Source organism: Beta vulgaris, chromosome 5, assembly GCF_026745355.1.
Source record: "Beta vulgaris subsp. vulgaris cultivar EL10 chromosome 5, EL10.2, whole genome shotgun sequence".
NCBI lineage: Eukaryota > Viridiplantae > Streptophyta > Magnoliopsida > Caryophyllales > Amaranthaceae > Beta > Beta vulgaris.
Window position 1 is genome coordinate 42215458 of NC_079206.1, and position 15595 is coordinate 42231052.

The 15595-nt window shown below is 33.9% G+C and overlaps 1 protein-coding gene across 1 annotated transcript; it reads right to left on the minus strand.

The window, feature by feature from the left end:
- Positions 1-10140: 10140 nt before the first annotated feature.
- LOC104884795 (hypothetical protein) lies at positions 10141-15282 on the minus strand. Its single transcript, XM_010669492.4, has 5 exons — positions 14646-15282; positions 13595-13747; positions 11371-11469; positions 11085-11246; positions 10141-10558 (listed from the first exon to the last, which is right to left on the minus strand). The coding sequence occupies exons 1-5, from the start codon at positions 15153-15155 to the stop codon at positions 10427-10429; spliced, it is 1056 nt and encodes a 351-aa protein (XP_010667794.2). The 5' UTR covers positions 15156-15282; the 3' UTR covers positions 10141-10426.
- Between the last annotated feature and the right edge of the window lie 313 nt (positions 15283-15595).

The window sequence follows — 15595 nt, forward strand, 5'->3', positions numbered from 1 at the left end:
TTTAATAACAATTCACCACTGCTAAGCCATTCTGCCATCCCCATCGGTAACTAAAATAGAAAAACAAAATGTCATGAGCCGAGGCCCAGTAACATACTACTCTAACAACGTAAATTCATTTCAACTCATTTTATTTGCCAATAGAGAGGAGAGAATATACTTAAACCATTTCATAATTTATATAAGGAATTTAAAAGAAAGATTCGTATATCATTCATTATTATATCATATTAATTATCATAAATATCCTTTGGTTACTTGGCGAGTACAATAGAAGCCTAAGCTACCAAGGACATATGTCCCTCCTCGGAAGGTGGCATAAAGCCATACATCATAACATAAGGCAAAGCCACCGAGGATCTTTGTCCCCCATTAGAAGGTGGCATATAATTCAAAACATAATGTGGGAACCACCGAGGACGTTGTCCTCCATCAGAACGTGGCGTTGCTGCCATACAACAGAATGACAAGTGCATGGCCCACAGAACATAGTATTGCCATAAACCATCTTTCACTTTCGTTTATCATGTTTCGTGATTTTAAAATATATTTCATAACACATCTCTTTGAGCATCATGAAAACCAATTTATTATAACAGCATCGTCATAAACATCATTTAACAAAATATTTCATGTCCCGCAATCCATAAATACATATCATCAAAACTTTATGTAAAAGCATCATAAACATAGTTGGATGGGGAGTGCGGGTGTTAACAGTAGACGTTACCTCGACTCGTGATTATTATACTTGATAGCCAGGGGAGGCTTGTAATATCCCTTTTCCTTTCTAATCTATTTCAAGAATTAATAAAGGACGACTTATTGATATTTTATTCTACATCTTTAAACTCTACGATCCATTTCCATCATGTATGTGTACATTATAGGATGTACTTTAATATGACTTAATAGTGAGTTTCTGAAATTAATGGTTATGAACCTCATTATCACCATTATTACTTAAACTATAATTCTTGACTTTCTAAATTAGTTAAAAAGGTCCTTTAACATTAATATAATAGATGACACACTTAATAAGAGTTCTAAGTCCAACTTATGTAAAATTATTTAGTAACAACAATTACTTATAAGATTCATGGAAATTCATGTTTAATGACTTGAAGGTGTGATTGTAGAATTATCTTATTATACTAAGCTTTTAGTATCCAAATTATCGTCGACTAAATATCGGGCACCTAATAAGTACTTAAATATTATTTTCAACTATTTAGCTAACATATGAGATTCATTTAATTAAAGTTAGAAAGTGAGATTCATATTGTTAATAAGTGAAAGCAAGTACCTTTCATTTACATTACTCAAAATTTATAAAAGAACTTACAAATGTTAAGTTATATATATTTCTCATTAGCTTACCATAGAAATAATCCAAGTGTACTTAAGTAGTATTATTTCATACTCGATATATTTAAGCTATGAATAAGTGATCATGTAAGTAGTTACTAATACATGGCAAACTATAATTTAACTAATCAAAATCACCCTTTATGTAATTACGGTGAAATTCTAATGATTATTTCAAGAGGTGAGGTAAGGTAAGATCATAATATTTAAACTTACAAGTTAGGAGTGCATTTATACATAAACAAATTCATTATCTAAATGTGAATATTGAACTTACAAGAAAGTAATAGACTTAATTACTTTAATTTGGTAGCATAATAGTCCAACTATTAATTTCATACTAATGGGACAAGTAAGTAGTAACTAATACTAACTACTAAGCCCAAAATGATAATAGTTTATTTAAAAATAAAAATAAGGGAATATGAGGGAAGGTAATATACCTCAATGGGTAAAATAAGGGAAGGGAGAAGAGGGACATCATAGGGTTGGAGCTCTAGCGGTTTCAGGTGGTGTGGTGGCGGTGGAGCGGAAGTGGCTGTGTGGAAGGGGTCGGCGCGGGCAGCAACCTAGGCAGGGCACAGAAGGGTCCGCGAAAGAGAGGGGGGAGAAAGATGGGTGTTGCTCGCGGAGAAGGAAGAGGGACGGTGGCGTACGCGGTTGGTCGGCACCGGCGAGGGGGCAGATGGGTGGTGGTGGTGGCCAGAATCTATGGAGGTTGTGCTTGAGATTTTCTGATTTGTGGGTGGAGATGAATAGTGAAATTAACATATCATTTATAGAAAATTTTAACTTCATTAAACTAATAGATACTTAATGTTGAAGAATGCTTGGGGATTAAGGCTATGTTTAGTTCACCTGAAATTTTCTGATCTGAACTTATTTTTTCTGATCTGATCTGATTTACAAGATCTTATCTTTTATAAAATATATATTACTACTGTTATATTATTACTTTGTAATTCATTATTATGCAATATATTATAAGATCTTATTTATAGTATTACTATTATTATCATTTTACTTCTATCACAACTTTTACACAACTTTTATTAATAATAATAATAATTATTATTATTATTATTATTATTATTATTATTATTATTATTATTATTATTATTATTATTATCATTATTATAATAACAACAACAATAAATATAATCATAATAAATAACAATTACTAAAAATAATTATATAACCCAAGTCATTAATTTATAAGAGCACTTATAAAATATTTCACACTTTTCCTTTAAAAAAATGTTTCACACGTCGGCAGACTCATCACTTTTTTTCATATAAAATAAAATAAGATATACAAACAACTATGACTTGCACAAGAAAGAAATGGATAGCGTGCAACTTCAAATAGCTAGAGAGATTTGGAATTCGGTAGGAAGAGGTATATCGGATCTAAATTTATAATTTGTATCTCGCACTTAGCTTATTTTGAATTGTAATTCGAACTTAATTAGTAGCTTCATTGTCATGAATTTGAGCTATCATGTTTTACATATTTCTTATTTTTGGGCCGATATATCTTATATTATTAACATGTGGCTTTTAATCTTCTATTATTTAATAACAACAAAATGACTTAAAATAATGATAACAATGACATGTATAATGATAACAACGAGATTAACAGTAGTTACCAATATTAATAATTAATAAGTACAACAACAACAACAACAACAACAACAACAACAACAACAACAACAACAACAACAACAACAACAACAACAACAACAACAACAACAATCCTTTTGAACAAATATACTAGTAAATAATAATATTAATAGTAATGATGAGTTTTTGAATATAAGCATGATCTGATCAGATATGATCTAATCTGATCAGATCTGATCTGATTAGATCTGAAATAAGCAAAAATAAGGTGAACTGAACATAGCCTAAGGTGTTCTAGAATGTCTTGCGAAGCAAGGAGAGAAATCTTAAGGAAGAGAATTGTGTGGTCGTGATGATTTTCCATTTTTTGAAAATTTCTAATTCTTTTGTATTTACTAAAATTGGTACTCCCTCTGTTCTTTTTATCATTCTCACTTAGAATCTTGACACTATTCATACTTAAATAGAATCTTCTTAATTTTTTTCAATTTATAAGAAAAAATATAGTCATGTGGCGTCTTGTTTGATTCGTCTCAATTAGTACATTATTAATATTCAATCGTTATAATTTTTACTAATATATAATGAAAGATATTTAAATTCAAAAATGTGTATGGAAAGATGTGCGCAGAAAAGTGAGCTAGAAAAAAAAACTGAGGGAATACTTTCCTATTTTTCTTTTGTGCATAACTAAATTAACTTAGTTTGTTTATTGCGAACTTGATTTCAATAAATAAAAGGAGTAAATAATTCATAAAACAATCTTAAAAATAAATTTTAAACAAATTTATTTAGCTTTTTTTATTAACGTTAATAAAGCTTAAATTTTCGAGATATTACAACTAGTTTAATAAAATTGCGTGAAACTGGCATTAATGTTGCCATCAAATAAATAAACTTCATCCACGCTAATGTTTAAGGCGCCAAACTAGGAACAATCAATTAGCAAACTTAGGGATCTTCTGGAAAACATACACCAAACTATTTTGGAGATCGATACATGCATGTACATGTTTATGCCAATTTTAGTCTAACAAAGTCACTTGATTTGGGACAGGAACGACAAAACTAACGAATGAAGATGATGATGATCAAATGAATATGCAAGCAAATAAAGGAGACACGAGAAATGATGACACGGAAAATTCTAATGAAAGTAGATAAAAATCGCGGGTGGTAATAATACCACTAATCCGCTAAGTAATGTTTCATTGCCAAATGGAGTCGCTAATGTGTAGTAGAGAATTGTATGGAAGAACTTCTATGTTAAGTACACTTGAATGATCTTTCTAACCGTGGGAAATTACGAAGGAAATGATGAACAACTTGATGGGTAAATGCTTTGTATCCCTCTCTCAATAATCTTTCGCCTTTTATAGCTGAATGTCCAATGGTCATTCCTTGATTTTCGTACTCAGTTGAGATGCTTCACTCCCTTATTCTAGGTGGTTAACTTAACTAAAACAAATAACCACCAACACCACCAGCAAGGCACCACAGTCAACATAACAACACCACCACGAGGGCACCATTGCCAACAACACCACCATCTGGGCACCACTGCCAACCACCCCTATTTCACCCCACACCACCACCATACAGCCACACAAAACCTCTACACCACCAATCCTCTACTCAAAACCCATTCCCACCCTCTGCAAGACTCTACCCCCACGAACATCACAACTCTCGAAACCACCTTGCCTCCCCCTGCGACCATTCCTCACCCGCGAAACAGCTCATCACCACCATCTAAAACCATCATCAATTCATTAGCACCATCTAAAACCATCACCAATGGATGAATTCGCAAGGAGGGTGGGGTGGTGGTTAGAGATAGCAATGGATCTTAGACCCGACCCATTTATAAGGGTTTGGGTCCACAAATTTTAGACCTAGTGGGTCCGAGTTGAGTCTGGGTCCCGAAGAGCATGGGTCGAATCGGGTCTGGTCTTGACCCACATATGCTAGACCCAGACCCGACCCACAGACCTATTTACATATTAGAAAAAAAAAATTACCTAAACTCTAAGGTTATGAGTTTTAATTTTGTGAGCTCGTTAGTGTTGTAACTCAAACTAAAACTAATAACTTTGTAAGTTGTAACTTTTTAAGATTATGAGTTATTTTTAAAAATTTTGTTTAGATAATGCTTTAACCATGGATGTAGGACCTATATATATATCAAGGCGAAAATTTTTAATTACATATATTCAATAATGTGATGAAAATTTAAAACTAAGAAAGACCCATTTAGGACCCAATTAGGACGCGTGGACCCGCCAGACCTAGCGAATCTGGGTCAGGATCTAAAAATTCTAAACCCAACAGATTTGCGGCGAGTCTCGGTCTATAAAAAAGGGTCCGAGTCAGGGTCCTGGTGGACCCGACCCAGACCCATCACATTGTCGTCCATAGTGGTGGTGGGGTTGCTCGCAAGGGTTGGGGTTGTTTGTAGGAGGGCGGGGGGTGGTCGTAGGGGGTGAGGGTTGTTAGCAGGGGGTGGAGGAGTGGAGGAACTAGGGAGAGAGAAGCAAATGGAGAGAGATTAGAGAAAAACAAGAGAAAATGGAAAAAAAAAATTAATTTTATCATTTCAGCGGGTTATCTGGCTCACCGTTCAAAATGTGCGGGTCGGGGTAAAATGTTGGATTGTTAAAAAAAATCAAAAGGTGTAATTAGCGAACGACCTAAATCTTTGATTATTATAATCAATATATCCCACTAATTATTAATGTCTTATCTTTAGTGGGTGAATTACTATTGTATTGACAATGTTTTTCAAACCATTGTTACTGCATTAAAATTACATAATTAATGATATTAATTTCCTAATTTCATATCTAACTTTTGCCAACTTACGTTGTTTGAATGTCGAGTTATGATGATGCTGGCCACATTAAACTTGTCAGTGACCAATTTAAGCTTGTTTAGTGCTCAAGAAAGTTATTGTGAAGCTTTAATTTGGTTCCTCCTCATTTCTTTGCGGTGGGTTGATGATTGTTTGATTGCAATATTTCGATGTCGTACGGTTAGTATTATATCATCGCACCTACATTATTTGTGTGAATGTATCGTGTATCTAGTCTGATTAAAACCATATCTTTGATTTACCTCAATTGTACACTTTGAATATGTGAATGCACCAGATAGTAGAGATGACAATAGATTAGATTTATGACGGATTTACTAAGATTGGAATTCAGATTTTTTGAAGTGGACCTAAAAACTTCATACGTACATTCAAACTCATTGGATATAGCGAGGCTTATGTTGAAAATGAGGATAAAGTGAATTCTTCAATTTTTCAAACCTATGTTCAAACTCATTAGATCTACTATATCCATAATAGAAATAAAGTGAATTCTTAAGTAACTTTTCTTTTTCTTTTGGGAAATTCCCACTCGTAATCATATACTATGGAAAATTAGCAATGGTAAATCATTTTATTTGTTAGTTTCAAAAATAACTTTATACTTTGTAATATTACACAACCGTGACACTAATTATTGATGGATAAAACGTTTCTTCAATTGTTTCACCTCTTTACTACCTAACCCAAGTTAACTCCAAACCCCCAAACCACTAGCTAACCTACTGAAACCCCACCCCACAACCATCCTTCTATTGGAAACAATATACCCCCCCCCCCACTCTTTGCCTGTGACTATCTCTTTTCCTATCTCCCTTTCTCCTTCGTTGCTGCCTCCATATCTCCACCGTCGTTGTATTCTATCCCCCTTCACCGTGTTGCTGCTGGTTGACATTAATGGTGTCGCTACCATTACTGCGCTGCATTTGTTGTGAACTGCTAGCTTGTCGTGAACCGCTAGATTGTCGGCATTGCTAGTACCCCCTATCTTTCTCTCTCTTACTCAACTACTCTGCTTGCCTGATCCTCTCTTTCCTCTCTCTTGATTTGGTTGTTTCGAGTGGTTGCACGGTGGTTTTGGTGGCTGAAATAGGGGGTGGTGGTTTTAAGGCTGAGTTGGGATTTCAATGAGTCAAGTGGTTTAAATGGATGGGACAGTAGCAATGGGTGGGGTTCAAGTGGTGCAGTGGGGATCAGGCGGAGGGTGGTGGGATAGTGCTGGATTAGGTGGAGGGGTGGTGGTGGGGTATCAGTGAGTTAGGTGGTGGTTGGGTTTTGAGGTTAACCTTGGTTAGAAAAACTAATAACATTAACGGTTGAATTAACGATTTCACCATCATTAATGTCACAGTTGTATAATATTACAAAATACAGGGTTATTTTTGAAACTAAAAAAACAATTTATCATTGCAAATGTTCCATAGTACAGGATTACTAGTGGTAATTTCCCTTTTCTTTTAATTTTTTTTTATCACCTATTTTTATATCTCTAGTATACATTGAAATAGGTATGGGATACCGAAAAGTAAGAATAAACTGAAAAAAATCAGGAAAAGAAAATGCAAGAAATGAACTACTTTATTTAAATTGAAAAGCAAGATTGACTTGAAAAAAATTACAAGAAACAACTCTTGTTTTTCAGAAAAAAAAAAACAAAAATAACTAGCACTGTTAAACACTATGAGATCAATATCTTCTATAACTTTTAAGAAAAAAATCTCTAATCTAATAAGACCGACTTTATAATAAAACATGTTGTGTACTTTTTAAACTTAAGTAATTAGGAAATTAGAGTAGTTTTGACAAAACTTTGTAAACATTTTTTTAAAAAACATTATAAATGGGTCTATAAATTGGGTCAAGGGTGGATTTGGGTCTGAAATCTTTGACCCAGAACCAAAACCACGGATATTTGGGTCACAAAACTAACGATTGTTTAACAAAAATTGCACAATAATGTCGCTAAATAGTGAATTTCAATAATTGATGGGCATTTTTAATAATTACTTTTAATTTTGTAAGAATCTAACAAAAAACACATGATTGTTATTAAGAATTTCATTTGATATCAATTCTATATGTCTTATGACTTTAATTTAAGGGAAAATTTCAAAAAACTACCTTTTATAATCAAAAAATTTCAAAAAACTACCTTTTAAAAAAATTTCTTTCAAAAAACTACCTTATATAACAAATTTGTTTCAATGTACTACCATTTTATCATAAATGAGGTTTAATCACCAATTATTAAGTCATCGTAAATTACTTTTCTTTTTTTCTTCCCCTCTCGTTTCTCTCTTCTTTTCTCACTACCCCGTCGGCAACAACACCTACGGTGACTGTCATCTATCGATCAGTATTAAATATAAACATAAAGTGGTAGTATATTGAAAGGAATTTGTTATATAAGGTAATTTTTTGAAAGAAAATTTTTAAAAGGTAGTTTTTTGAAAAAAATTGGTTATAAAAGGTGATTTTTTAAAATTTTCCCTTAATTTAATGACTTTATTTAATTTTAAAAAATAATAGTGACAACAAACCTTTTTTAGTTAATGTCTTTTCTATCTCCATTTTCTCAGCTCATGGACAGAATATGCCTTTATCTTAGAGGAGGCTAGTGGGCCAGACACATCACCTTACATGCATTCCAACTAATCTAGTAAGGGCCCTTTGTGAAATGTCAGTTGCTCGATTGTAGCTAAATTAGGCAATAGTATAAATAAATAAAAAGCGGAACCCTATCCTCTTCAGATTCACTTGGTGCAACCCTCGTCTTGGCTCGCCACAAGCCAAGAACCGACGCAACCTAGTAAAAGTCTGCCCTTATGTTGGCAAACCCAACCTACCCTACCTTTGACATGATTCGATCTAAAGTCAACTTTATTCGCTCTAGCGCAACTTTCTTATTGGACTTTATTAATCTCGCTCGTATCACATGGATCTCTTAACAAAACATACATTCCATTGAAACGTACCAAATAGGTAATTCTAGATTCTAATACAAGAGAAGGTTTATTACTACAACTAGAATGCTTTATGCTCCGTACCAATACAAGTTCCGTAGTAAATTGAAAGATTTCATAATACTAAAAGACATCATAATAAGCGGGTCATTTGGATTCGGTAAGGGTAGAATCACTTCGAGTTCAATTTCAGGCTCGTTTATTTCCAGATTTTATAAGGTTTATGGACTTTTAAAAACGTTTTACATTTGGGCTTCGTTTGGTAGAGCGTAAAACATTTTCAGTGTAAAATGATTTTCATGGAAAATAATTTACAATAGAAAACACAATTCCAAAAGTAGTTTTCCGTTGTTTGGTTCGATGTAAGAAAAATGATGAAATGAAAGGAAAATGAAAGGGAAAGTAAGGAGCCAAGGAGGTAGTGAGAGGAGTGTACAAGAGAAATAAGGAAAATAGTTTTCCCTTCATTTTGAAAGGAAAATGGTTTTCCATTATTGGGAGAGCAATTTTACCCCAAGGGAAAATGGTTTTACACTCTTTTGCCAACCAAACAATGTAAAACTGAAAATAGAGGAAAACCGTTTTCCTGGAAAACGTTTTACGCCCTACCAAACGGAGCATTGGTGTTATACTGGTACCAAACTAGGGTTAAGTGGTACTAATATAGAGTCAAGTTGTACAAATTTAGAATATGATCCTAATTTACTTGCAACTAAATTTTTACTTGATATTAGAGAGAAATACTTGATACCAACTTGACTCTAATTTAATACCACCCCTAATTTTAAGAGTCAAATTATGTACCATTTTAACACTTTATCGCACAAAATTAGAAATTTATTCTTGTTGGAGTCTATAAAAAAAAAATTCGTAACAATGTGTTACCAGCACTTTCCCTATATAGTAGAAGAGAAAACCTTTGCTTGTTGACTTTGTTGATTGATCTTCCCATTATCCAGAATTCAGATGCTTCCTTGAACGCATGTAGATATTTCCCATATTCAAAATAACATTTTAAATTCTTACAATCATGTCTTCTTTTAGTTGCTTTCGAACTGACATGAGTGACAGAAGGATAAGCAAAGGAGGAAAATACTCTGGAAGCATGCATTAAGGCTTTAACAAAATTATATATCTTGGGCTCTTAATCCCCAAAATTCATTGAAGACAAAAATATGCTAGTAAAAAGAAATTAGGTTGCAGCCTTATCGCTTAAAGCAAGAAGCTGGCAAGAAAATTCAGTCATACTATCTTTAACATCCACTTTAATATCATCCCAGCATCAGTGAATTCAAATTAAAGTCTCCCAAATTCAGATCTAACATAATTTCAAATACATAAGAATAAAAAATATATCAAACCAATAACATGAAAGAAAGCTCTCTCGTACAGTTCATAAATTCTTCAGCAGAGAGGAAAAAAACCCATTTGATAAAAAATTTCCCGCTTAGTTGAAGTGAGAAATCAAGCTTTTCAACAGCCAATAAACTCGCATCACAGCGATGAACAAACTCTAGTCGTATGCAATAACCGCTAAATTTAAAACTATACAAATGGGAAAATATCAATAATCACATAACACAACCCACTTGAGATCCTAGAGAGAAGATGCTTCCGCTTTACAGACAGGGCAAGCATTTTTCCGCACAAGCCACTGCTTTATGCAGTGTAAGTGATAACCATGCCCACATTCCAGTTTCCCCACCTCTTCCTCCACCTCATACTCTTCCTGCATAATAGGTAGCATATACAAGTTGCAACCTTTAATTCCATGTAAAGGTACTGAAATTCAAATATGTTCTGGCTTTCAATTATTATAGCTTGGTGAGTTCAGATTGGGTTCCAGGAGAGGACTTCCTAGTTCATAATTGTGATTTGCACATGGATGCATATTGCATTGCACTTCTGTTATTTTAAGAAACGTGACTGGCATTTTAAGAATTCTGCAAAAGTATGATAGGGGGGTATTTAGGAAGTCGATAGAGAATTTTACCTAGTGTTACCTAATTCCCTATCCAATTCGCTTTGTGAATTTGTAATTCATCCAAAATGGGCCAAAAATAAACCAAAACTGACCATAATCCGCTTGTCTCAATTTGCAATTAACAGGAAAATGAGAGAATTTGGTAATACTGATCCCCCCCCCCCTTTCCCCAAAATGCCACAACGACGAGCACTAGTTGCATTACTTGCATTAGTGCATATCACAATTATAAATTAGGAGGTTCTGGATTACGTAGCAATTTCAAACTAACCTGACATATGCTGCATTTTCCTTCCATCTCTACTGATATGTGGGCTTGTGCGCGCAGTTCATTTAGCACAGATAGCTTAGTTTTCCTTAAACATCTGCCAATCTGATCATCTCCCAGTCCAGTACTGACATTCCCAATTCTATCACCAAGTTCAAGTAATTCCTATTTGAACCATCACAGAAAGAAATGTAGAGCATTATATAAGCAAGATTGTCAACCGCATTCCTGCCAAATATTTCAACAGAAAATCAGGAGATGACAAGGGTCTGAGGAAAGATCATCATACTTCGTATGTCATATTATCAACATCTAGTCTCCAGTCCTGGTATCTATCATGACCACCTGATCTTCTGCCCGTCAGCAGACCATTTTGAAACAGTATGATCTGCATCCAAGTAAATCCCCGTAAGGTTGGCCATATATCAATTGTCACATTTACCTAAAGTATTATGGGGCATGATTATGGTGCTCACTCCATTCTTTTAAACGGCTAATATGCAGATGGAAATTAAAGACAAAGGAGACGGGAACTAGGACTGCATTCTCTAATTACATGCTTTGATATAAAAAACAGTATTTAATACCATTTTGGAGTATGTTTAATCAGGTGACTGATAAGGGAATCCAGGATTCTTTTCATTAATTTCATAATGCTGTTTTCATTTTCAGTAACTTATCCCGTTGTCTCAATATATTTTTCTCAGAAAAAAGAAAGAAAAAGTATTGTTACAAAGTTCCTCACAGGTCACTATTGTTATCAACTTTTTATGTAGCTTCCCGAAAAAAAGTCACTCTATCAATATAAATTACTATGAAATATAAGTAGCAGGTAAGGATTCTCCAACTGGACAAACCCCCAACCCTAGGAGAGTATTCTTTACACCCACCTTAAAAATGGTTATTTTATCCCTCAAGAGAAGGTTGGAACTTGGAAGTAGCAGAAGAGTTCACGAGGAAGCTACTCAATCACGAAATTGAAAATCATTATTAAAGTAACTTCAAGGGCACTAGGAAAAGGTTGTAGTTATCAAGAGTCAAGACTCACAACAGGATTGAAGTCAAAACTACTTTACCTACTTTCTGGCATTATTAGCAATTAAAATACTAAATTCTAATACTAATTCTTTGATAGCCCCTTTCTAAATAGTAGGACACATAACACATTTGACTGTAATGGTCGAATCTTCATCTTAACCATATAGTTTCTTGCACTATATCAAGGTAAGAATAATTAAACCATAATCTTATAGAAATTACTTTCCAAGATTGATAAGGATATTTTATTTCCACTGTTTTTTAATACTTACAACATTTATAAACGGCACATGAATTAAGAAGGAAAGAGATTGAAACATGACCCACGTGCTTAAATAATAAAATAAGGCTTTCTTTGTGTGAAAAGAAACCGAAGAGAGATATTGCAAGTATTGTGAAACATCACAAGAAATAATATGTTGCAAGTATCAAAAAATAGAGGAAGTATATATCTTCATAATACTCCCTCTATCTTTTTTTACTTGCTATACTTTCCATAATGAATGTTTTCATTTCTATATTTGGTAATTATGGCCCACAAAAGGTACCGATATTCTCCTTTATTTATGTCATTTTCTTATCTATATGATTCCCAAATATTTGTCATTTTCTCATAAAGTTATGATCCTCAACACACTTTTTAACTCTCCGAAATACTTGTACCCACAACAATATAACAAGTAATTAAAGATGGATGGAGTAAATGGTAAAATTCGGTGATCTCTAACTATTTACCTAAAATGTCATTGTAATCGTAAAACAAACTTTTTAGTTCAAAAAGGCCATAAGATTTTAAAAAGTCCACACAGATTTACTCATTATAGATTTCAATGATAATGGCACCGTCCTCAGACTAACTTTTTGAGCTGATCGCCTTCCTTCTAGTCCAAGAAGGCTGAGTAACTTTGGACATGAATAGGCTCTTCGAAACATACAAATGCACCAACAAATTCTTTCTTTTTCTTTTCTTTTTCTCTTTTTTTGGGGGTGGGTGGAGGAATGGTGGTATAGGGTTGGCCCGGTTACAGTCTTGCAATGATAACTGGGACACCCCATAGATTATTGTTTAAACAACAAGCAAGATGTTGGTAGAATATCACTTTGCACCTAATGATGACTGATGAATAGAGTGACATCCATGTTATCTCATGATAAAAAACTATAATTGTTTTGTTTTTTTAAAAAAGAAGCAAAACACTCATGTTAAAAAGAACTGAAACCACAACATGAGGAAATACATAAGATCATGATTAAAGGACCAAATTATACCTAAAAGCCTAAACATCATCAATTGAAAGTTACTAGACAAACAAACAGAATTTCAGAAGTATATTGCGATGCAATATACTACTTTACAGAAAGCAAACTACTAATTGGAGATGCAGAGGTAAGCACCACACCACAAGATACAAAAATAAAGTTGCAGAATAAACATATAACAATTGAAAGGAGAAAATGAAAAGGGACTTTCGAACCTCTGCTAACCCTTCAGGGGATCGATTACGCAGATGATGGTAGTACCGGGCTTCAAATACATCGGGCCCAAATGAGGGAATTTCGAAGGCAGAATCCAGACCAGGGGCAGCAAAATGCTCAGCATTCACTCTTTGTCTAGAAGTTGAGGCACGCTGCAAATAGACAAAATTACAAATTAATGACAGATTATAGTCAAACACTGAAATGTAGTCAAAAAAATACTGGCAAACCTAAAGAAGCGAAAGGAAAGACAGCAACACACAATCCAAAAGAACAATCAAGAGTTGAATATTCAAAAAAAAAAAATGTAGACTAAAGAAAGCTCAAATGAACAAAGAACCAAACTATTCCTAATAGTTTCTAAATCCCATATTATTATAATAATCTAATAAGTTGGGACAAAGAGATGAAGCCTTTGAGCAAATTGTCAAGCCATCCAATCTCTTTCTTATATGAACTCCAATTAGTTAGTGAGAAAACTGCAGAATGTATCAGTATTAATGAATTAAATAAAGTGCACATCATATTCTCAATATCCAACCATGTCATAATTTTTAACGCATAGAATATGCTTTCCCAGAGACAAAAGAAGCTAGAAAGAAGAAACAAAAACCAACATTATTAATACAGTTTATGGTCAAACTTTAACTAATCCAAGAAACTTTAAGCAAATAAATAACTATTCATAGAACTCTCAACTCTCAAGTGACCAATACCTGAGAACAAAATGAAAAGTTTCCAAATTTATACATAACATCTAAATGCGGGCTCAAATTCAATTTTTTTTTAGGGAAGAATAAAAAAGAAAAGGTTCATTTAGTTCAAGAAATTCAACAAAAATCAATGCATCAAAACTCTAAAGACTAAAGAGGATAAACACCTGAGTAAAATCTTAAATTTCTACATCTTTTAGAAACCCACCTCGAAATCACCTCAAACGGGGAATCAAAATGATGCACCAATATGGAACAATTAAGGAAAGTTTTTAACCCAGAAAAGAATTCCATTATATAAAAAAAAGTGATTAAAGAGGAAACCAATAAAAATAACCTCTCTGTGATGAAGTTTATCAAGATCAATTTTGCCTCTACCACCAGAAACAACAGGTCTGACACAATCAACAGAAGCAGCAGCAGAAGCATCACCACACCATAAATCTTGAACACCAACTGACCCAAAAGATTCCTCCATTATCACTTTATTGTGCTTTTCTTTTGATTGATCACATTTTGTTTTTTTTTTGCTTTCATTCTCTTCCCAATCAGCAGAAGACCTTATAACAGCAGGAACAGTAACTCGAGGTTGAGCAGTACACCCAAAACCTCTTAAAGTTGAACTCTTTAAGGTTTTTTTGGGGTAATTTTTGTTGCGGGTGTTTTCATGATTTGTGAAAGTGGAAAGAAGAAGAGAAGAAATGGTGGATTTGCAGCGAGTAGACTGGATAATTGAAGACATTTCTGGGTTTGGATCTGTTGGTCTTGATTGATGTTTTCTGGGTTTTCGCCATTTTAGGTGTTCTCCAATTGTAGAGTTAGAGGTGTCTGAAACTAGTGCTGCCATGATTTTCTCAACTTCTCACAGCGAGAGGGTGAAGGTGGGGGAAAGGAGAGGGGAAAAGAGGAAACGGGTGGGGGGTGTTGCTTTTTTTAGGGAGGAATATAGATTGAGTGGGAGGGAATTTAGGACAATTTTTTAAAGTTACACTAGTCACTAAGATAGAATTAGTACTAAATTAGTATACTTTTCTTCTTCCAACTTCCACATGCTGTAAATTTAATGTGGGGCTAAATACTGCTCATTTTTATCATCGTAACTTTTTTTTTAAGGGGAAAATAGTAAGTGAATTATATTAATCAATAGAAAGAGTGTCCATAAAAACATAAGGGGTCATCTCCGCAAGACAATGATGTTCCCAACGTTGTTCAACACCAAAAAAAAAAATAAGTCTAGCTAGGTGATGGACAACACAATTACCATCCCGTAGCACATGAGACCACTTA